Source organism: Eutrema salsugineum, unplaced genomic scaffold (assembly GCF_000478725.1).
Source record: "Eutrema salsugineum unplaced genomic scaffold, Eutsalg1_0 scaffold_4, whole genome shotgun sequence".
NCBI classification, from domain to species: Eukaryota; Viridiplantae; Streptophyta; class Magnoliopsida; order Brassicales; family Brassicaceae; genus Eutrema; species Eutrema salsugineum.
The window spans coordinates 4,687,819-4,709,436 of record NW_006256686.1 but is presented as its reverse complement, the minus strand read 5'-3'; the positions used below and the strand labels follow the sequence as shown (position 1 = coordinate 4,709,436).

The following is a 21,618-nucleotide window of genomic DNA, read 5'->3' as shown; positions in this document are numbered from 1 at the left end:
GGAGTATTATTTATAATTTATTTAAATATCATTCAGCCAATAAGAAGACAATCTGCAGAATATAAAATATCAAAAACTATAAAAATTCATTAAATTTTGCATTGAAAAGTGAGAACATCAAATAATTCTGAATAAAAAAAACCTTCTAAAACATCAAATAATTCTGAATAAGGAGTATAAAAAATGAGTCCCTTTTCCTCGGAAAGAGGCTTCGGTTCCAACCCTAAAAGAAATATCCAAAAGTTGTGCGTATGTGTGGATTTGTCAAATGTCAGAAAAGCTGTAACACTCTTGCAAATAATTTCGCATTTTGAGGAAGAGATCAATAAGCTTCTTCGATCTTCTCTTCCCAAGGAAGAAAAAAGATGAGTTTTCATGTTCTAAAGTCTCCCATAACCTTGCGCTCTTGCAACAGCTCTCTCGTTGGATTCTTCTTCAAATCTCAGAATCCTCTTCTCTCTGGTATTTTTCTCTACTTTACTGGCTTATTTGCAAATGTAATCTACTTTACGGGTTTATCAAAAATCGACTGTTCTTGTCTCTTATTATGAAGTTTTCTTGGTTGAGTAATACTCACAAACACTTAGAGTGCATTGTCAGTTTTTCGATTCATCGATTTAATTGATGTGTAAACCCAAAATTTATATTTTTAATTGTCATATGCTAGAGGAAAGAGACCATTTTTCTGATGAATCGCGCCTCAGTTTTATGTATAACTTCCAATTTCGAAATGATTCGTTGAAAGTTTTTCGTTTTTTTTTTATCTTCCTTAGCTTCGTTGAAGATAATGTCTTGTTATATTCTTAAATTGTCAAATGCTAGAGGAAAGAGACAATTTTGCTGATGAATCGCGCCTCAATTCTATGTTTAACTTCGAAATTTTTGTTTTTTTTTATCTTCTTTAGCTTCGTGTATGATAATGTGATGCTATCTTTGATCTTGTTTGTTCAGCGAGATGGGTTAGAGCTGGAGAATCCAGTTCCATGAGATGTTTTGCTACTGCTATACGTGGAAAGAAGTAAGGGTCTTCCTTTTATTATTGAGATCAAGAACACTCAATCTTTATCTGCATCGTGTAATGGAGCTCTTCTTTGCTCTATAACAGCAAGAAACAGAGACTGGACGAGGCATGTCTCGAAAGGTATCAGGAATACAGTCGCACACTAATACAATCATGGATTTTACAAGGTATGTACCGGTGATTCTCTGTATTGATATGTGTTACTCGTCTTGAAAAGAAACAGAAGTTCCTGGTTTAGTTCTTAATCTCTAGTGTTTAATGTTATTTAGGCAAAGTGCTTGTGGATGGAAAAAGAGCTAGTAAAGCTGGAATGCCTGTATCCAATGGTGTGTCCATAAAGATCACAGCCGAGGTTCCGAAATATGTATGTAGGTGATTATTCCTCCAAGTTGCTCTATGTTTATACAGTTTCTTCGTGCTTTGAGACCCTTGTTTTTGTCGACTGTCCTCTACTGTTTTTCTTCACTTGCAGAGGCGGGCTCAAGCTGGAAGCTGCGATTGAGAAGCTAGACGTTGATGTTTCTGAGAAAGTAGTTCTTGATGCAGGACTTTCTACAGGAGGGTTTACGGATTGTTTGCTTCGTTATGGTGCAGCTCATGTTTATGGCGTAGATGTTGGTTATGGTCAGGTGCTGGTTGATTTCTAACATGCAATCAGTCTGCTAAGCAACTTCTCTTAATTATTAATTAGTCGGTTGATTATTTGGTGTATTGTAACAGGTAGCTGATAAGATTCGTAACGATAAGAGAGTGACTGTTATAGAAAGGACGAATCTGAGATACCTCCCAGGACTCCCTCAAATGGTGGATGTAGTGACACTAGACCTCTCGTTCATTTCCATTCTCAAGGTAAGTTTGCTTCTGTTTCGGTTTGTTTCCAAGAAGTATGATTGCCTCTGTGTTATAAGCCGCAAATTTTTAAACTTAAAAACTTATGAACAGGTGATGCCAGCTATCATGAATGTGATGAAAGAAAATGCAACTCTAGTTACCTTGGTTAAACCCCAATTTGAAGCTCGAAGATCACAGGTAATCAATCTATTAACTTTAAGATGCCAGAATTCTGATAGATTAAACTCCAAGAAGAGCAGACTCATATGTATAATATATTAGATCATCTCTGCGATTTTTACTATTTGTTCTTCAACATTTTGTTTCCCTTTTAAGGTTGGGAAGGGTGGCATTGTAAGAGATCCTGAAGTACATCAGGAGGTATGTTTGTATCTCCCTGGCCTCTTTAAGACAGTTGAATCTTTTCTGGTTAACTCACATCCATTTGATGCTCACTGTTTATTGCTCTCCTGGATTCCTTTTGGTATAGTGATTATGCCATTATCTTATATAGCTAGTCGAAAACGTGGTAACAACAAACTGTGATTTCTTGTTTATGAGTGAAGGTTCTTGAGAAGATAATAAATGGTGTCGAGCTCTATGGATTTACCAACAAAGGGTTTATCGAATCTCCCATAAAGGGCGCAGAGGGAAACATAGAGTTCTTGGTTTGCTTCAACCGTGGGACAGTGAAACGCGAAGAAGAATACTAGACTTATACCTCCATTGCTGTGAAGTTAGAACCTTGAGCGTAATGTTATTGTCTCTTCTTTCACTCATTCCATGATTTAACGTTTAAGTGACAGATTTTATAACTATTCTTGATATCATTCATCCCAAAGATAAATACCAAATGGATCGCAAGTTAATAATTTTAAAGAATCTCAGGAAGCATTTTAGGGCTTACACGAGCTTTTTTCTTTTTTATTGTTGGAAGCTTGTCATACAATGCAATATAACAGTTGGAAAACACAAGAATTTCATAATAATAACAAGTCTCATTTCATTGAAATGACTGTAGAAAAGGAGCAATGCAGCTGGATCTTGAAAATGTTAGCTTTTACAGAGCTAAGACTGGTCTTGAGATCTAAACAGGTCATTCAATAGATAACAAATCTTTCACCTAGAGAACGTTTCGCATAAGGTCTGGTAGTATCATATGCCTTGCCACTACAAAGTTGAGACAACCTAATTGGAAGAGAGAGAAAAAGGAAACTTTCTGTTGTAGCATGATGAATGTGAATGTGCATTACCATTAGGCTATGGTCTTGAATCAGTTTTCAGTTCCAACAACGGACGGCTCCTCGTTCTTGCTTGGAGCTTTAGTGTTTTTTGATGTATACATATGCACAGGTGGAGGCAAAAGCTCCTCTTGAATGGCCTGTGAACATCATTGTTAATAAGGCAGCAATACAAAGACCAGACCCTCGGGATTTGTGACAGAATCAATGGAGTCTAGCTACCAAAAGCAAAACATAAACATCATACTGATTCCAGAGAGAAAGAGAGATGTAAGTAACATACCAACCAACCATTCTTCCCTCTTGCGCCGCCTTTGATGTAATAAGCCTCTTTGAAGCCATTCTCTACAAGCAATTCAGCCACTTTCACGGAGTTACCATCAAAACTGCCTTCCACATCAAAGTTTAAATAAACATGTGAGATCTCTCTGCAACTATCAATTTCCACAAAAATCTTCAAAGACATTGGAAACATGTTGTTTGGTGACAATGATCACAATAAAAGTTTGAAGCTTTTGGTTTTAAGCAACATCCCAATTTTGCTAAAAGTTTGAAGCTTTTGGTTTAACCCTTACTTGTCAAGAACACAAACAACTGTATTCTCCGGATCAGAGAAGCTTCCTTTGACTCTCTTCAAGAAACCCGACTCGTCTTCTTCACTATACGGAACCTGAATCGAGCTCTTACCAAGAAACTTGAGATTCGGCGATGCCAACGAAGCCAAAGTCTTCTCATCTCTGATATCCAAAAGCTGCGAATCGGGTTGGCTCTTGAGCTTTCGAAACGCATTCATGGCGGATATTGGTTTATACTTCCTCAGGTAGAAGATAACCACAGGCACAACCACGAGGTAGATGAATGTACATCCCGCCACGAAAAACGGGTACTTGTTGAAGAAATTATCGATCGAAATCAAAACTGACTCCAAATCGATTTTCCCAGTAGATGAAGGATCTGTGATTGAGGTGAAGGATTCTGACGCGAGAACAGGGGAAGTTGAGATGATCTGTGAAACGGCGAGAGAGAGATGGGTTTTGGATAGAAGCTGTAATGAAGGCGAGAGTTTGAGTGGAGTTATGGGAGATTGGTCGGAATCTGGGATTCGAGAAGAGGAAGGTTTGCATAAGTTTCGCAGAGGAGGAGAAGAGGCTGAGAGGATAATCGGAAGAGACGTCATAACTAAATGACGACGAGAGATGATGAGTGGAAGAAGCGCCAAGAGGATAAGAAATGTAAAGGGCTTATTAGCGCTATTAATTAAATTGTTCGGTGAAATTAGCAAAAGAAAAATATATGGTAGTAAAGTATTTATAATTAACGAAAATTGCATCTTATAACCATTAAAAAAATTATAATTAATTATATGATCATATTAAAAGTATAGTTAGAATATTTTATATATTTTATATAATAGATAAAATTGATGAATAGATATTTTTAAATTTTTAATTTAAAAAATTGGTAATTTTACACAAAAAATTATATAATTTTTACTATTTATGTTTCGGCAAAAACCCTTATCACAATTTTTTATTTATTACAATTATCATTATCGAATAGAAATAACAATATATTTTTTGTTAAATCCAATTTGCTAAACCAATGTTAAATTTATTTTTTTTAAATTCTAATTTCATAAACCAAAATTAAACTAATTTTTAATTTCTCGTATACATCAAAATTAAACACAAATCGGATCCACCTCGACGTAATCAATCTCTCGACCAGCCTCTCCAATTAGTCTCTCCAATTTATCGTTGTTCTTCTGAAATCAACATCAGTCATATCACTGAGACCTTTGAAATCGTCTAGGTGCAAGCGTGCAGCAACTCTGGGAGTCCCGCAGCAGCTTCGGAGTAACTCCAAGACATCGCCGACGGAGCAGACACCAATACCACCGCGGCGGAGTGACAGGGTTCAAGAATTAGAACCGCCCATAGAGTCGACTGGTTTCAATCGACGACCGCGGTCTAGCTCCAGAGTACAATTTGCTCTTCTTCTTGACTCTCATGCTCAGAATTCAAAAAGTGAGTTATTCCGCCTACGTATAAATTTCTGTTGTCCGTTACCACCCTAAACCAGTGGTTTCTTAACTTTACTTCTGTTTTTTCGGCGATTAACTACTTCGAATTGAAACGGTTGGCCTAATTGGATTACTCTTATACCATCTATAAAACAGTTACATAAGTTTATATATGAGAGCATTTCGAAATAGGGTTGTTTTCCCAGATCCCTGTATTTTCCTTCGCACCCATTCCCCTCATTTCTCATGTGTATTTTGCATTTCACTGTAATTCTATAATATTATACCCTTATTTAGCACTTCATTTAGCATTTTCCTGTTGGTTTTGGGATTATCACAGGCATGGAAGATGGAGAAGGTTCAAATAACCTTTCGGATAAACTACCACGAAGGGTCATGGGCGATAGTTGCTACGCCGTTGGTGCTCGATTGAATATATATTCAAAGACCAATGTAATTGGCCTCCTTGTCGATGCGTTTAAGGGTATTTAAGATCTTGAGAAGCTACTGCATTTCCAGTTTGGAAAGCTATTTTAACTACCTGTTGCAAGATATTGCAACAGCGCCAAACTAGTCCACACTCTTCTATCCCGCCAACTGGTGACCACCAAGAAACATGAGATTTGGTTCGTCTTTGGTGGACAGCCTCTGAGATATTCGATATAGGAGTTTAAGAAAATCACGAGATTGAATTACAATCCCAAACCTGATAGCAATGCAGAAGAAGAAGATGTTGGGAAGATGAGAATGTGGAAAGACCTATTTGGAAGAGCGACTCATATGACCGTTTCTCAAGTGCTTGATATGCTAAAGGACCCAGAATTACCCAAATGGAAACGCCTACCATTGGCCCTAATCGTGCTTGTTGACAGTGTTCTCTTCTGCAATAGCAAAATCTGGCTTTGACCGAGAAATACGCCGAGATGTTAACTGATTGGATTACTTCATGCAGTATCCATGGGGTAGGATATCGTTTAACAAAAATTTTTCTCGTTTTCAAGCTCCGAAGCCAATCACCAAGGCAGAAAAAGGGGAATCCTTTAACACGATTGCGTCGTCAACTTAAACAGCAAACCACTGCAAGGTTCCCATTGTCTCTACGACTGATGGCCCTCCAATCTATACCAATGTTGGTCTCCAAAATTCCTCAACCTGATAACTTGAAGACTTTCGTTGACGATCTAGAAGGTTGTCAAAACGTTATCACACTCTTGCATCTTGAGGACAGACTTTCTGTGGAATCTGACCCTTTAGTAAGTCATATTAGTTGTATTATTTGTACTCTTAGTAGTAGTATTATTAGTAGTATTATTAGTAGTCTTATTAGTAGTCTTTAGTAGTCTTATTAGTCTGCACTAGGTGATCTATTGGTAATATTATTAGTAGCCTTATTGGTTTTTTTGTGTCAGTTGTTTGTGAAACCGTAGTGGATGTTGGTGACAATGACCAACAGAATGAATTGCGTTGGGATGATGAGGTAGAGGATGCCTAAGTTGCATTCATGCAGGAACTTATGGGCGATGGGTACAATTCTCACCTTTGGATTTTTTTATGGCTCCTATCATAGAACTTAATGATGAAGAGGTTCATATTCCTGACAAGGGAAACCATGAACCGGATCCATCCACCCGACCAAAGAAGAAACTGAATTCACATCAAATGGAAAAACGTAAACCTCAAAGGAAAAGAGGCAGGGGTAAAAACTCCTCTAATGTATCGGAAGATGAAAGCTCAGAAAGTGGACATATTGCACAATTTAAAAGTTGGATAGTAAGACAGAATGAGTTACTCCTGGGCCCAGGCTAAAATTAAGACCGAGTTAGACATGAGATTTGGTGTACACCACCTAGACGAAGAAGATAAGATGGTGGTGTACACCATAAAAAAAAAGATGGTGTACAGCCTGACAAAGTACACCATTAAAAAATAGATGGTGTACACCCAGATGGAGATGGTGGAGATGGTGATGGTGTACAGCCTGACAAAGTACACCATCAAAAAAAGAGGTGGTGTACACCATGATGGTGGAGATGGTGGTGTACACCATCAAGAAAGAGATGGTGAAGAAGGTACTTATACCTACTACGGCGGGAACCATTCTCCAAGCAAGACTCCAGAAGCTCCAATTAAGACCCCTGAACATGCCAATTCAAGAACAAGTCGCCCACCTGATTTCTGTGCCAATCCGGAGAAAGCATCATGTTCTGACTCCAATGAGATGAGCTAATTGGTTAGTCAGCTGTGACTATATTAAGTGTGATAACGAGTGTATTATGTATTAATTCGCTGGTTAATTTAGGTGGATGGTGATCATGATCGAACAACATTGGCTGCAGCCATTGTAGTATCTACAAATCTCAGCCATTGAATTACGTATATCTAACAGATTATGGTGAGACTCGGGAGGAATTTAAAAATGAAGCCCAAACAGATGCACATGATGCACAGGTTATCAATCTAGGTATATGATTGATGATGATATGGTATACGCTTTATTGTTACGCTTTGTAGGCATTCTACATAATTCCGACTATTTTTCCTGTAATCTCACTTTATTTCTTCTTCACGGTGGTTCCTAAACCGTGGAGTCTTGTCACTCTCAAACATTTTTTTCTCTTTTTTTTTAATCGCAAAAAGCCCATTTTCACTCTCAGGTCCAGATAGATCCTACCTTTCTCAATGACTCTCGGCTCACCTTCTTTCTTAGAGTTTTCTGACTTCTTTCCATTCTCCATACAACTATATTGTGGTCTTTTAAGCTGTTTTCTGACTTGAGCGTCAGAGTGCCCTTGGAAAACATATTCTCATCGTATTTTCAGACCCTTAGCGTCTTCTTAGAGTTTTTAAACTTTTTACGCTCTCCATACAACTATATTGTAGTCTATTAAGCTGTTTTCGATTTGATTGTCAGAGTACCTTTGGAAAACATATCTTTATTGTGTTTTTTAGACCTCTAGCGTCTTCTCTAAAAAAGAAATGAAAATATCCTAAACAGTAAACACTAGGATTGGAAAAGCGAAATGAAATAAAGTTTTTAAAAAGTTACTTTATTTATTTATTTTTTGCCAGCTTTTAAAAGTTACTTTATAAATGTGTAACCTCAGTCTTACACGGAATCGACGACTGCGATTCGTGGGAGAAATTGATGGGCCCTGCATACGTTTGTTCTCACGGGCCCCGCAAACGTTTTTTTAGTGTAAAAAAATAGAGAAAATTGCTGTATGGGTAGTTTTTAAGTTTTAAATTAGAGGAATAGGTAGTTTTGAAAACCAAGGAAGGATAGAGTTGTTTTTACTGTTTGTCTTCCCGCTAGGCCCCTAAGACAATATTTAATTTTCAAAATTGCCATTGTCGAAGTAAAATAACTAAAAATTTCTGGTAAAATCCAATTTGGTAAACCGATGACACAAAATCATAAACCGAAGTCCAATATCATAAACCGAAGTAAAACCAAATGTATAATTTATCGACACCCCAACATTTAAATTAAAAACAAAATTTGGGATCCACATCTGGACGTAGTCCATCTAGCATCTCCGGCAATCCATCTCCGATTAGCCCTCCGAGTGACCGTTGTAATGGCGCAGAGAGTTAAAAAATAGTTTAGGCGCAACATCGTGTCTCCGGTGTCCAGGCGAGTGCTCCGGAGTAACTCAAAGACAGCTCCGACAGAGCAGTCGCCCATACCGCCCCTGCCACTGCGACGGAGTGACCGGGTTGAACATCACATCCACGCGAGTCGTCTCAATCCACGCCGGCGGTGTAGCTCCAAAGTACAATTCGCTCCTCTTCTTCTAGAATGGCCTGCTCAGAATTCTAAAAGTAAGTTACTTTTATGAACTTCGACCTTGTATGAACTGTACTGGCTGTTTGTTAACTCAAATTAAGATTGAAACGGGGCGCCTGATTGACCTGATTTATGTATTAGCGTTATGAACTCTAGTAGTTATGTCTATATATTGAATTCAAACGGTTGGATTACTCTTATATCATCTAGAAACAGTTACAGAAGTTTATATATAAGATCATACGAATAGGGTAGTTTTTCTAGATCTCTGTTCTCTCCTTCGAACTCCTTCGAACTCCTTTCCTTCAAAATCTTCCCCTGGTTTGCATTTAACTGTTTCTCCAGAATATTATATCTTTCCTGCATTTCGGATTTGTTGTTTTGGTTCAAATACAGGAATGGAAGACGGAGAAGCTTCAAATACATGCATGGAAGATGGAGAAGCTTCAAATAACCTTTCGGAAAAGCTACCAAAAAGGGTCCTCGGCGATGGTTGCTACCCCGTTGGTGCTCGGTTGAACATATATTCAAAGGCCAATGTCATTGGCCTCCTTGTCGAGGCGTTAAAGGGTACTGAAGATCTTGAGAAGCTACTTCATTCCTAGTTTGGGAAGTTCTTCCATTTACCTGTTTCAAGATGTTGCAACAGCGCCAAACTAGTCCATGCCCTTCTATCACGACAACTTGTAACCACAAAGAAACATGAGATTTGGTTCCTCTTTGGTGGACAGCCTCTGAGATATTCGATACGGGAATCACTGAATTGAATTGCAATCCCGAACCTGATAGCACAGAAGAAGAAGAAGATGTCGGAAAGACAGGAATCTGGAAAGACCTGTTTGGAAGAGCGACCGCTATGAACGTGTTTGATGTGCTTGAAATGCTAAAGGACCCAGATCTACCCCGATGGAAACGGCTACCATTGGCCCTAATCGTTCTTGTCGACGGTGTTCTCTTTTGCAATAGCAAAAATCTGGCCCTGACCGAGAAATACGTAGAGATGTTGACTGACTTGGATAGGTTCATGCTGTATCAATGGGGGAGGGTATCCTTTAACAAAACAGTATCTCATTTTCAAGCTCCAAAGACAATAACGGATGCCGAGAAAAGGGAGAATCCTTTAACACGATTGCGTCGTCAACTTAAACAGAAAACCAGTGCATGCTACGGGTTCCCTCTATCACTACAACTCATGGCCCTCCAATCTATACCAATGTTGGTCTCCAAAATTCCTCAACCTGATAACTTGAAGACTTTCATTGAAGATCCCGAAGGTTGTCAAAACGTTATCACACTATTGCATCTTGAGGACATACTTGCCGTGGAATCCGACCCTCTGCAAAATTATTTGTAGTATTATATTTAGTACTATTTGTAGTCTTATTTTGTAGTACTTGTCTTATAAGATAAGTACTCTGTGATTGTGTTGGTAATTTTGCAATTGTTTTTTTGTCTTAGTTGTCTGTAAAACAGATGGTAGTGGATGATGTTGGCAATGACCAACATAATGAATTGTGTTGGGGAGATGAGGTAGAGGATGCTGAAGTTGCATTCATGCAGGAACTCATGGCCGAGGGGTACAAATTCACACCTTCGGATTTTGCTGTGGCACCGGCACCTATCGTGGATCTTAGTGATGCAGAGGACGAGGTTACCAATGAACAGGAACCGGAGCCATCCACCCGACCGAAGAAGAAACTGAAAACTCATCAAACTGAAAAACGAAAGATGCAGAGGAAAAGAGGCAGGGGCAAGAACTCGTCTAATCTATCGGAAGTTGAAAGCCCTGAAAGTGGACAGATTGCAGATCTTAAAAGATGGATAGTAAGTCAGAATGAATTGCTCCTGGATAAGATTAAGACCGAGTTGGACAAGAGATTGGGCGTATACCAACAGGACGAAGAAGATGACGGTGTACACCAGTCAAAAGAAGATGGGGAACAGGATGACGAAGGACAGAATCCAAAAAAAGATGGTCAGAAGCCGGATGAAGATGAAGACGAAGACGAAGATGGAGGTGAAGAAGGAGGTGATGATGGTGCACAGTCTAGTGTACGCCATGATGATGGTGTACAAGTGTACACCAGAAAGAAAGAGATGATGAAGAAGGGACCTATACTTACTACGGCGGGGACCATTATTCTCCCAAGGACCATGCTAACTTGAAGACTCCAGAAGCTCTGACGAAGACCCCTGAACCTGAACAAGCCAATTCAGGAACAAGTCGCCCACCTTCTTACTCCGTCAATCCGGATGAAGATCCACCTTCTGGCCCCAACGAGGTGAGCTAATTGTTGAGTCAACAGCTGACTATATTAAGTTTCATAACGGGTGTGTACTATGCAATATTTTTTCTGACTTATTCAGGTGGATGATGGTCGAATAAATTTAGGGTCAGGCATCTTAGTAGTCTACAAACCTCAGACTGCTCACCCATTGAGTTACGCATATAAGAAAAATGAAGCGCAGACAGATGCACATGATGCACAGGTCAGACATTAAACTTGTTCATATGATATGCTTGTGTATACGGTACTCTTTAGATATACGCTAGGTATACGATTGATATGGTATACGCTTTATTATTATGGTGGTTTGTAGGCTGTGGCTAATGAGGAGGACTCAAATACGGTGAAATATTACCATACTGCGCCTGAGGATGCAAGTGATGCTTCGCAGAAGACCCCTTGTACTCCAAAACCCCCCACAAGAAGTTGAGGGATCGTCTGGTGTAAAGAGAAAAAGTAGAGGAACAGGAAGTGGAGGAAGAGGTAGAGGAAAACGCGCACGCGTACGGTCAGACAAGATTCGAGATATTTACACCGCAGATTCCAAGGTGAAAGCTCTATTTGTATCCAGATCGAAAGCTGCGTACAAACCACTCGAAACAGTGGAACAAGACCAGTTCAAGGCATTCCAGGAGTTATTATCGCGTGAAAGGAACATGTAAGTTATATCGTATGCAAAGCAAATTTTCCTTAAACTTTCATTGTTATCAATTACCAATTGCTCTCATTACAGTGACTTTTGCATTGTCACTGGTCATACTGTGAACAATCAATTTTTCCTACCAATTGCGAAGCCTACTGAGTGGATTAACACGATGGTAAGTATATAGTTAGTACCTACTGAATTTCTTTAATTATCTGTATTATCTGTTATTTATTTTTTGTTATTCGTCAACACATGCAAGTCATAATGGCCATGCTTTGGAGACGTAGAGGTGAAATATACTTGAAAGACAGGGTAGCATTTGTAGACACCTTGTTCATATTTATCATCGGCAACTACTACAACGGTTTCATATCTGGAGACAAAAATCAGTATGACTGGGGGAAAACCATTCAGGGCATTGTATTGGGAAAACCTGCAAATTGGGTTAATCAGCGTCAGAGACAAATGTTTCTACGGTTTGTGGACGTTGTCTACGTCCCGATGAACTGGGGGTCTGAGCATTGGGTGGGCCTTGTAATTGACTTTAAAATGGGCAACATAGAGATTTTGGACTCATTCATTAGTCATAATGATGAAGCGGCTGTGGAGCAGTATATGGCGCCCGTGTGTCAAAGTATGTCATTTATATTGAAGCGTTATTTGGATAGCAAATTAACGGAAGGGCTACGCACCACCCCTTACACATGGAGTCGTTCGGAGGGCATATATCAGAACGAGAGATCCGGTGACTGTGGTCCATGTGCGGCCAAATTCTTAGAGATGCATGCTGCAGGGCTTGGAGTGGAGGATATGGGTTTGATAACGGACGATGACGTTGACAGGTTAAGGGAGAAATACGCCATGGACTCATACGAAGAGTTTGTTGGGAATCCGGCTGTTGCCAATGCTTAGGACGAATGGTGAACTTTATAGTTTATGAAATGTGTATTTGTTGGATTATGTGTTTGATAATGTTTAGGATGTGGGTACATTTGATAATTTATATGCTTATACTTTAGTTTACTTTAGTATTTATTAATTGGTGTGTGAATACTTTGTTCCCGGAATAATTTGGTATCCGTACACCAATATGCATCTAGGTGTACACAAATGCATCAAATGGGTGTACATCAAGAAAAATTTCTTTATACTTTACTTTACTTTAGTATTTATTAATTGGTGTGTGAATACTTTGTTGCCGGATTAATTTGGTATCTGTACACCAATATGCATTTAGTTGTACATCAAATGGGTGTACAACAACAAAATTTTGGTTTAGCCACCAAATTTACAATCTTAACGGTAACTGCATTTAATGTATGCGCTCAGTTAGTGTGAATTATTAATAATTATATATATGTCTATTTTTTAATTGAACGAAGACACCCATTAATAATTATATATATGCAACATAAACAACCGTTATCCTCACAAATCCTAAACCGCACTTATTCTATCTCCATAAACAACCGTTTTCTTCACAAATCAACCTCAAAAATTAACTATGGCACCAAAGAGAGGGCGATGTAATGCAGATATCCGTGATTGTCGATCCCCTCTGATGGCGCTATCCGACGAACTATTGGAGAAGGTTCTCGCATACAGTTGCAACTCCGTCCAACAAATTTTCACACTAAAGCAAGTTTGCAAACGGTTCCAGGCCTGCACTTTAACCAATAATTTTCTAGCATCGGTTGATCCCGTGAAATTGGAGATGCCTATTCCCGAAGACTTCGATATGCCTTTTATCGCAAGTTGGGAATTTCCCAACTTGTTGAGGAGGATGTATGACGCACGCAATCCGGGTTTGCTGTTCATGAAGGGGATGCAAGACTACTTCTACCGTGGAGACAATTGTGGCATAAAACTCATAAAGGAATCTGCAGATATGGGGTACGAAACAGGTGTTTACATGTATGGGATGTACATGAAAGCAGTGATCGAAGACCCCGTGGGTTTAGAGTATCTTTCAAAACTAGGCAGAGGGGCAATGAGGAGAATAATTCGGAAAATTATTAATGGAGGTGAGCGTGGTTATGTCAATAATTTGCCTAAAGAATTCTCGAAGAGGAGATTTGAAACTAATGCTCAGTTTGGGAAGCTTTGGTCTTGTCGCTGTGGTGTTGCCAATGCTCAACTTGATTGACATGACAAATTGTTAAAGGGGCCAAGCATGTGCACGTCGTATTTCTGGGCACAGGAAACACAAAAGTTCTTCGTATTTGTTTGGTATGCAGTGAGGTCAGGGCCGTCAATGGAAAAATGGTGACTTATTGGTGAAACTCAACCAGTTTCGGTGTGTACACCTCGGCGTTGTGTACACCAATATAATTAGCATCTTTTGCTGTTATTTCAGAATTTATCTAATTGATTAGCATCTGTGAATATGTTTCTTTAGGTTATGTAATCGATTTGATTCGATATTTCGTACTTTATGATTTGATCTTTTGTTTGTACATAATTATTTACGCATTCTATGTATGTATGTATACTTTGTGTTTGTTTCTATGTATATTTACTTTAATTTTGTTTGACTTTAATTAATTTTGGTGGGTGGTTGTGGTAGTTTTTCGAGAAGCATTATCTCTTATATCTTTAAAGTCTCAGTTTACCTCTTTCTATACGCCTAATAACTAGAAAATAAAGAACACCTCAATCTGGACTCAATATGTAGTCCATTTGGTCGATATTTCATATTATTTTTGCTGTTTTTTTAGGATGTGTACACCTAAATTTGTACACCTGAATGTTAAAGACATTTATCACATATTATATATTTTTAGTATACAAACGACATTATCTCTTTTGTGGGAATTTTTGGAGAAGATTTGGTATACAAACGATATTATCTATTTAAAGTCTCACTTTACCTATTTCTGTACGCATAATTTAAAAACTAATTATGATTTCGTCAATGTGGACTCAATCTGTACTCCATATCTCGGTTAACGTGATGTTGAGAAAACTGAAACTGTAATGATGACAAGAAAATATAGTTTCCAAAATATAAAAAGATATGTGTTGTTATTGAAATTTCAATTTAATCATAAATCATAAAAGTATTGTGGTATATCATAAATTAAATTAAATCATAAATCATAAAAGTTAAATGGTGAATTTTTCTTGGATTTGGTTATTCTCTGTATTTATTGTGGTAATTTAATTTTGCCGGCAAACGAAAAGACACATTTTCGTCTCTTTTCAACGTCTCTCTTCAAAGACAACTATTCGGCTCTATTAAAACCGCACTACCTCTTTAAATTCAATCCCTTCACCGTAACATCCTACTTAGAACCATCATAACTTCCTCTTTCATTCCCTTTTTAATTTATTCTCTTCTTCCTCAATCCCTTTTCTTATCTATTCTCTTTCTTTTTTCATCGAAATAAATGATGGTTCCAAGGAGAAACAGAGGTGGTGATGGTGATTTTTCCCATCTTCTCTTAGTCCCTGATGAATTGCTGGAAACAATTTTGGCCGCTACAAACCCATCTTTAAGGGAAATAGCCCGCCTTCGTGTTGTATGTTCTATCAACCATATCGGCACAAGCAGGGGTTTCTATCAAGCGATTGATCCCGCCCAAATCCTCCATGAACAAGCGGCGGTTCCACATTACCCAACAATGATGAGGAGATTCCATGACGCGGATAATCCAGGGGTTATTTTCCAGAGGGAGATGCAAGCCTACTTTTTGTTCCAAGATGGTGAAGGCGTGGAATTGATAAGGGATGCTGCGGAGAGAGGCTACGACCGAGCCATTTTTGTGTACAGGATGTGGCTCAGAGCAGTGCCGGAAGACTTCGTCCGTGCAGAGGAGTATTTGGGCAGGCTCATGGTGCAAAATCGGAGGAGGATGAGCCGGTTGTTGCTGGCCCACGTTTCACACGGATGGAATTTCGACTTGTTAATCGATTTCACTGAGAAAGCGGCTGCCTTTCATCCGAGATTCCTGGCGTTGTACACCTGTCAGTGCGGGGTTATCAATTACTGGCACCAGTGGTTTGAAGAAGATTTTAAGGAGCCAAAGTGCACAACCTGTTTCTGGGCCCAAGAGACCCAAAGGTTCTTCCGCTTCATTAGGAACGTCGTTCCAAGCTGGTCGTTGATGCTCAATTGGTGAAAGCCGTAACCTTATGTGTCTTAGTATTTTGTTGCATTTCGTGTGTCTTTAATTATTGATGTTGTCTTAGTATTCCGAACTACAACTAATGTTTTTCATTTGCATGTCTACTTTCGCTTATTAGTTGAAACTCTTACTTTTTGTATAAACATTATCTTTCTTAGTACTTGATTTTATGATAATTATGTTCGTAAATGTAGTAATTAATCATAAAGGTGTTTGAAATTTTTTTAAAAATGGAGAATTTAGCCTTCCAAAATCGAAATGAAAGTGGTTGGATATCAATTTCATCTCATTGACATTAATTAATGATGTACACCTATTCACGTATACCTATGTACGTACACCTACTTACGTATACGGGATCATAAACAGATTTCAAACATAAAGCTGTTTGAAAATAAAATAACATTACACATTTTTAAATGAAAACTTTGAAATGAGAGTGGCTTGTTAAATAAATAAGTTGTTGGATATTTTATGATGTACTTGGACATACGCTTGTTTGAAATGAGAGTGCTTAGATAATTTATCCTTCCCAAATTCGAATTGCAATTGGTTGGACACCTATTCACGTAAATTTTATCTCATTGACATTAATTATTTATGTACACCTATTCACGTATACCTATGGACGTACACCTACTTACGTATACGGGATCAGAAACAGATTTGAAACATAAAGCTATTTGAAATTTAAATAAAATTACAAATTTTAAACGAAGAATTTGAAATGAGAGTGCTTGGAAATGAAATAAATACGTCCACCAAAGGACGTACACCTATTTACGTCCACCTACATAGGTATACGGGATCATATACCTTTTTAGACATACGGCTGTTTGCAACTAAAATAAAATTATTAATTACTCTTACAAAATTTATAAACTCCATATTTAGTTTTGCAATACAACTTCTTCATGAAAGACAATCACCACAACAATAGGAAAATATATTGAAATATTATATTTTAAAAAACAAGCGACTAGCAACCATACCACATCGATACTAAAGTATGTATGCTATGCGATGTACCGAACATTTAAGATAACATTTTTCACAAGTACTAATATAATGCAAATTATAGTGATACATTCCGCACGACGGGTCAGTTTCTTCATGAATGAGACTAGGGTACCTGAACTTTTTCTTGTATGTATCTTTATTACGTGGGAAAAATGACCAGAATAAGTATACTAGATCTTCGGCCACTTCACGAAGTTCACGCGAATGATGAGGATAGTGGTACCTGAAAAACCATCTTTAGAAGTTTGTTCCCTCCGTTAGGGTGACCCAGGCACATTTGCAAAATAGCACAGCTGTAAGTGGCATAGACGTCTGATGGAATGAGCTTATTTAGCATCCTGATGGCGGTATAGATCTTCTCCTCTGTTGCCACGAACCTTATAGCTTCGAGCAATATGGCCCGTGGATTTCTCGAGGCTAAGCAGCGCAGGAAAAAAGGTCGATATACTCCACCAGGGTATATCCGAGATGGTGTGTCATGCAATTGCCATAGGCTCGCCGATCTGAGTACTTCCGCGCTAAACGCAATGTCTCTACCACAGGTCCCTGCCAGAATAATCGGTCCAAGGTAGATGCAGTCAGACTTAGCTACTTTCTTGACAATGATTTCGAAAACATGATCTGGTAAATCTGGCATTTTTTTGGAAGGTTATTGGGTTTGTGTAGGGTGAACTATGTTCTCAATATTATGAAACTATATATTGAATTTGATGGGTAGTTCTTGTTGAGAAATAGTTAATGGTAAGACAATTAGTTTTCTTACCTTCTTTTTGAAGTGATGTTTACTTACTTGGAGCCTTTAATTTAGTTACGTTCTTAGTAGTTGCAGGGTTTAATGTGTACATGAAAAGAAGTAATATTACAATAAGTTTGTGAAGTGATGTTTACTTACTTTGTACCTTTAATTTATTTCTAAAGATAACTACTGAAAGTAGTTGTTAGTGTCATTGTTACTAAAGATAACTACAAAGATTAAACTACTAGTTACATTGTTACAACTAGTTACGTTCTTAGTAGCTACTTGTTACAATAAGTTTGTGAAGTGATGTTTACTTACTTTCTACCTTTAATTTATTACAAAAATTAAACTAGTAGTTGCAATTAAAAAAATTAAATTAAAGAAAATATCTTATGCGCAGAGCCGTGCATTGTAGAAGACAATACTCGCAGTCTGGTGTATTTGTGCCATCATAATGCTCATCTACACACTCCGATATAGGTTCTTCTGCTAGGGTGATGGGGAAGGACCAAAGGCTACCCCACGTATCTTGAAACGGCCCTAGAGCGAACTCCCATACGTGACGTATAACTTCGTGCGCTAACAGCTTCATTTCATTAGCCGCATAAGGGACGTGTAGGGTGAATACATACGTGAGGAGTTTTTTAGCCCTTCGTGGACGTCCGACGCAAATTTCAAACATGGCACATGCGAAAGTAACATGTTTATCACATGGGACAAGTCGGTTAAGCATCCTAATCGCTGAATACAATCTTCGCTCACGCACGGCAACTCTAATGACTTCGAAATAAATAGCTCGTGGATTGTAGGCACCAAGACAACGTTCAAAGAATGGGCGGTAAGGGTTGTTTGGGGATACGTCGATCAGTGACTCAACCAATCGAGAGATGTCTGCAGACCGTAACACGTCGTCAGTGAACTCGATGGCTCTTCCACGTTTTCCTGCACGAATGATGGAGCCAAGATGGTAGGATTCATCCTCAGATAGTTTCTTTACTATTAACCCTAAAACATCATCGTCTAAGTAGTGCATTGTTGTTTAAGTGTGCGGAAAAATAAATTTGATTCGCTTTATTTGTAGACAGGGTGGATAGACATATAAATGTCCTAATTCAATAACTGCTAAATTGACCTCAACACGTCGCACTACATTATAAAGGAAACTGGTTTCGGGCACTTTAATAAAAGCGAACTGACCATTATTCTTAAAAAATGGTGGGTAGAAAATGGTTAGGTGAAATATTTAATAAAAGGCAGAACACTATTATATTATTTTCAACCGTATCATAAATTCTCCACCCCCCCAACCACACACCAGTGAAGTCCATATATGATGAATTTGCTTTGTCTTAACTAAAATTGCCTCCTTTCCAACGAAAACAAACCCTAAACCAAACATGACGCTCCCAGACTTGCCTGATGAAATTCTTATAGAAATCCTCAAGATGGTCAGCAGTGAAGCATTTTGGCGACTCGGACCATTTGTCCGCGCTGGAAAGCGCACACTCCGGCTTGTTTTCACCGACGGTGTCCTCAAATCTTGCAACATTTATGCCCTTTGCTGTGTCCCCAACGACATATGCCCTGGAAACGAAAGACGCCCATTCTTTCTAAAATGTTTGGCGAGTGGAAACCCTGAGGCAAGATACTGGGAAGGCCTGAGACTTGCAACCCAAGGCGCCGATCTCATTGAAAGTAGGAACATGCTGGAACCAAATGTTCCCACCGATGCTCTCTCGACCCTGGCGTCGGCCATGTTCAGCGTTTGCTTGGGTGACCCTTGTTCCGCAAGCCAAACATTGCAACTGTTGGCAACGCATCATGGAAGTCTACAGTCAGAGCGCGTACGACAGTTAAGTGAGGAGTTAATTCTTGAGATTTCATATTACGGTACTGCATACATGGATACGTACTTAGACTCATTTTCATATCCAAACGACGACGTCATCAAGCTGTCTGATTGTGCATTTGATCATTTTGAACCTGAGATCCGAGTACTTTGCAATGGTTGCTTCATATATTGGTGTGCTAGGCGTATCTGCGAAATGCTTTAAAAATAAGTTTATGGTGTACACCTTCTCAAGTGTACACGAGTATGTGTAGACTATATGAAGTGTACACCTATATTTCATTTATAGTATGTAATGACGAATCTTTGAATTAATATTCGATGACTTATGTTTCATATCGGATACATATTTACGTAATTAATGACGAAACTAACAAATGCTTGGACAATTTATGAAATCCTAAACATAAAAAGCATAAATTGATATAAAAAATTATTTAAAGTCATAAACTTCGACAAAAACACGCTAACAAAATGGTGGTCTTATTTTTTTGCAAAAGATATAACACAATTCAACAAACAAAATGAATAGAACAATTCACGACTTCATGCTCCTCCGGCGTGCTCCACCGTCCATGCAAATGCAGTGGTTTCAAAAGCAGCCCTGTCTTCAACAAAAAAGTGTCCTTTACTTATTTGGGGGGCAATTAACATTTGGTGTATTTCAGTGAGTACCTATTTACATAGACATGTATACATAGTTAAGCCCTGATTTAATCAAAATTAAGATTATTAAGCTAAAGACAATAATGATTTCTTTCTTTCATAAGTAAAAATACATCATTGATGCTGTTGTTGGTCTTGAAGTGAGTTGGGTTCAACATCTTAAGAAAAATGTTCCCATAAGTATTAACGTTTGGGTGATACACTTTTGTTTTGAACGTCACCTGCAAGAACAGTGTTATTAGTAATTGAAATCTTTATTGACTAAATCCCAAACCCTAAAAATACAGAAATTTAAGAGAGCAATCATATGCTTCATTCCTTACCCTCGGTGGCGCGAAAGGGTAATCAAGCGGAAAGTGAATGTCTAATTTGAAAACACCATTCTCATAGGGTGAACCTTTAGGCCCCTTATGATAGCTTCCCAGTGATACAAGTCCTCACCCACAGGTCCTAATCAAATCGGCAAAACACTAATTAGGTAGGCATAATGTGCATACACCTATATTTATATGCGTACACCATATAATGTAAATTTAGCCATAAGCCAAACTGTGTACACCTTGTCCAGTATACATCATAAATTTTATAACAAATATAACATAGTTCATGCCTTGCCAAGTTCAAATATATGGACACATAGTTTACGCAAGAAACAAAATCCGAAAACCAAAGCGAGATCCCCACAAAAAAACCAACAAGAGACACACAAAAACCAATGTGGCTTGCTCTTTCCTAAACACAACAAAAGACACACAAAAGCCACACCCGGTCAACCCAATGGTTCCTTGTATTTTGCCCGGTTATGGCCGGGATTTCCACATCTCGAGCATTTGTTTGGCTTCTTTTTTTTCGCAACCTGCAACAGCGTATATCAGTAATCAGTAATCAGTATGACTGGGGAAAAATAATTGTTTAGTGTACACTAACCTGAGGATACTCTCCTGCTGAAAGTTTTCTCTTCGTCGTAGGCTTTCCTGATTGACGTTTTGACTTAGGTGGCATAATATTCAGGTCACGCACCTCAGCTGGGATACGAATGTTGTCAGGGTCGGGCACTGGTAGGATTTTGCCACTAACTGTTGCACTCCAAATTGATTTCTTAAGAATTGGATCAACCAAACTGCTGTACTCCACTTGACGAAGCCTAGCCGCGGCCATTGCATGTCGGCAAGGGTATTTCAATGTCTGAAACTCTAGACATGAGCATGTTTTGTTTAGGAGATCAACATGCCGCCGTACACCTATGAACTCAGAACTGACTTCAACCTCCCACAAAGAAATGCCTTGAACCGATAGTGCAGCAGATTTTTCAAGCTGCAGGTTCATTAACTTGTCAACTTCTTCTGGAATGTCACCATCCATCTTTTGAATTTTCTCTCT

The 21,618-nt window shown here is 38.6% G+C and overlaps 4 protein-coding genes across 6 annotated transcripts; 2 read left to right on the top strand and 2 right to left on the bottom strand.

The window, feature by feature from the left end:
• Positions 1 to 228: 228 nt before the first annotated feature.
• On the top strand, positions 229 to 2,721 carry LOC18013685 (putative rRNA methyltransferase YqxC). The gene is made up of 9 exons (XM_006418562.2): positions 229 to 462; positions 952 to 1,018; positions 1,106 to 1,188; positions 1,291 to 1,393; positions 1,494 to 1,650; positions 1,742 to 1,870; positions 1,964 to 2,050; positions 2,189 to 2,233; positions 2,419 to 2,721. The coding sequence occupies exons 1-9, from the start codon at positions 366 to 368 to the stop codon at positions 2,563 to 2,565; spliced, it is 915 nt and encodes a 304-aa protein (XP_006418625.1). The 5' UTR covers positions 229 to 365; the 3' UTR covers positions 2,566 to 2,721.
• Positions 2,722 to 2,724: 3 nt separating this feature from the next.
• On the bottom strand, positions 2,725 to 4,312 carry LOC18013684 (rhodanese-like domain-containing protein 4A, chloroplastic). Of its 3 annotated transcripts, XM_006418561.2 has the most exons (4): positions 3,669 to 4,309; positions 3,377 to 3,479; positions 3,106 to 3,233; positions 2,725 to 3,022 (listed from the first exon to the last, which is right to left on the bottom strand). In XM_006418561.2, the coding sequence occupies exons 1-3, from the start codon at positions 4,268 to 4,270 to the stop codon at positions 3,126 to 3,128; spliced, it is 813 nt and encodes a 270-aa protein (XP_006418624.1). In that variant the 5' UTR covers positions 4,271 to 4,309; the 3' UTR covers positions 2,725 to 3,022; positions 3,106 to 3,125. The 3 variants fall into 3 exon arrangements, with proteins under 3 accessions (XP_006418624.1, XP_024009534.1, XP_006418623.1); XM_024153766.1 differs by having other exon boundaries at positions 2,725 to 3,233; positions 3,377 to 3,438; positions 3,669 to 4,312; XM_006418560.2 differs by having other exon boundaries at positions 2,813 to 3,233.
• Positions 4,313 to 10,521: 6,209 nt separating this feature from the next.
• LOC18014029 (rho GTPase-activating protein 5) lies at positions 10,522 to 11,349 on the top strand. The gene is made up of 2 exons (XM_024153945.1): positions 10,522 to 11,185; positions 11,271 to 11,349. Exon 1 carries the CDS (start codon positions 10,632 to 10,634, stop codon positions 11,067 to 11,069), a length of 438 nt encoding a protein of 145 aa, XP_024009713.1. The 5' UTR covers positions 10,522 to 10,631; the 3' UTR covers positions 11,070 to 11,185; positions 11,271 to 11,349.
• Positions 11,350 to 21,007: 9,658 nt separating this feature from the next.
• Positions 21,008 to 21,600, bottom strand: LOC112084394. The gene is made up of 2 exons (XM_024153518.1): positions 21,166 to 21,600; positions 21,008 to 21,094 (listed from the first exon to the last, which is right to left on the bottom strand). Exons 1-2 carry the CDS (start codon positions 21,598 to 21,600, stop codon positions 21,008 to 21,010), a joined length of 522 nt encoding a protein of 173 aa, XP_024009286.1.
• Between the last annotated feature and the right edge of the window lie 18 nt (positions 21,601 to 21,618).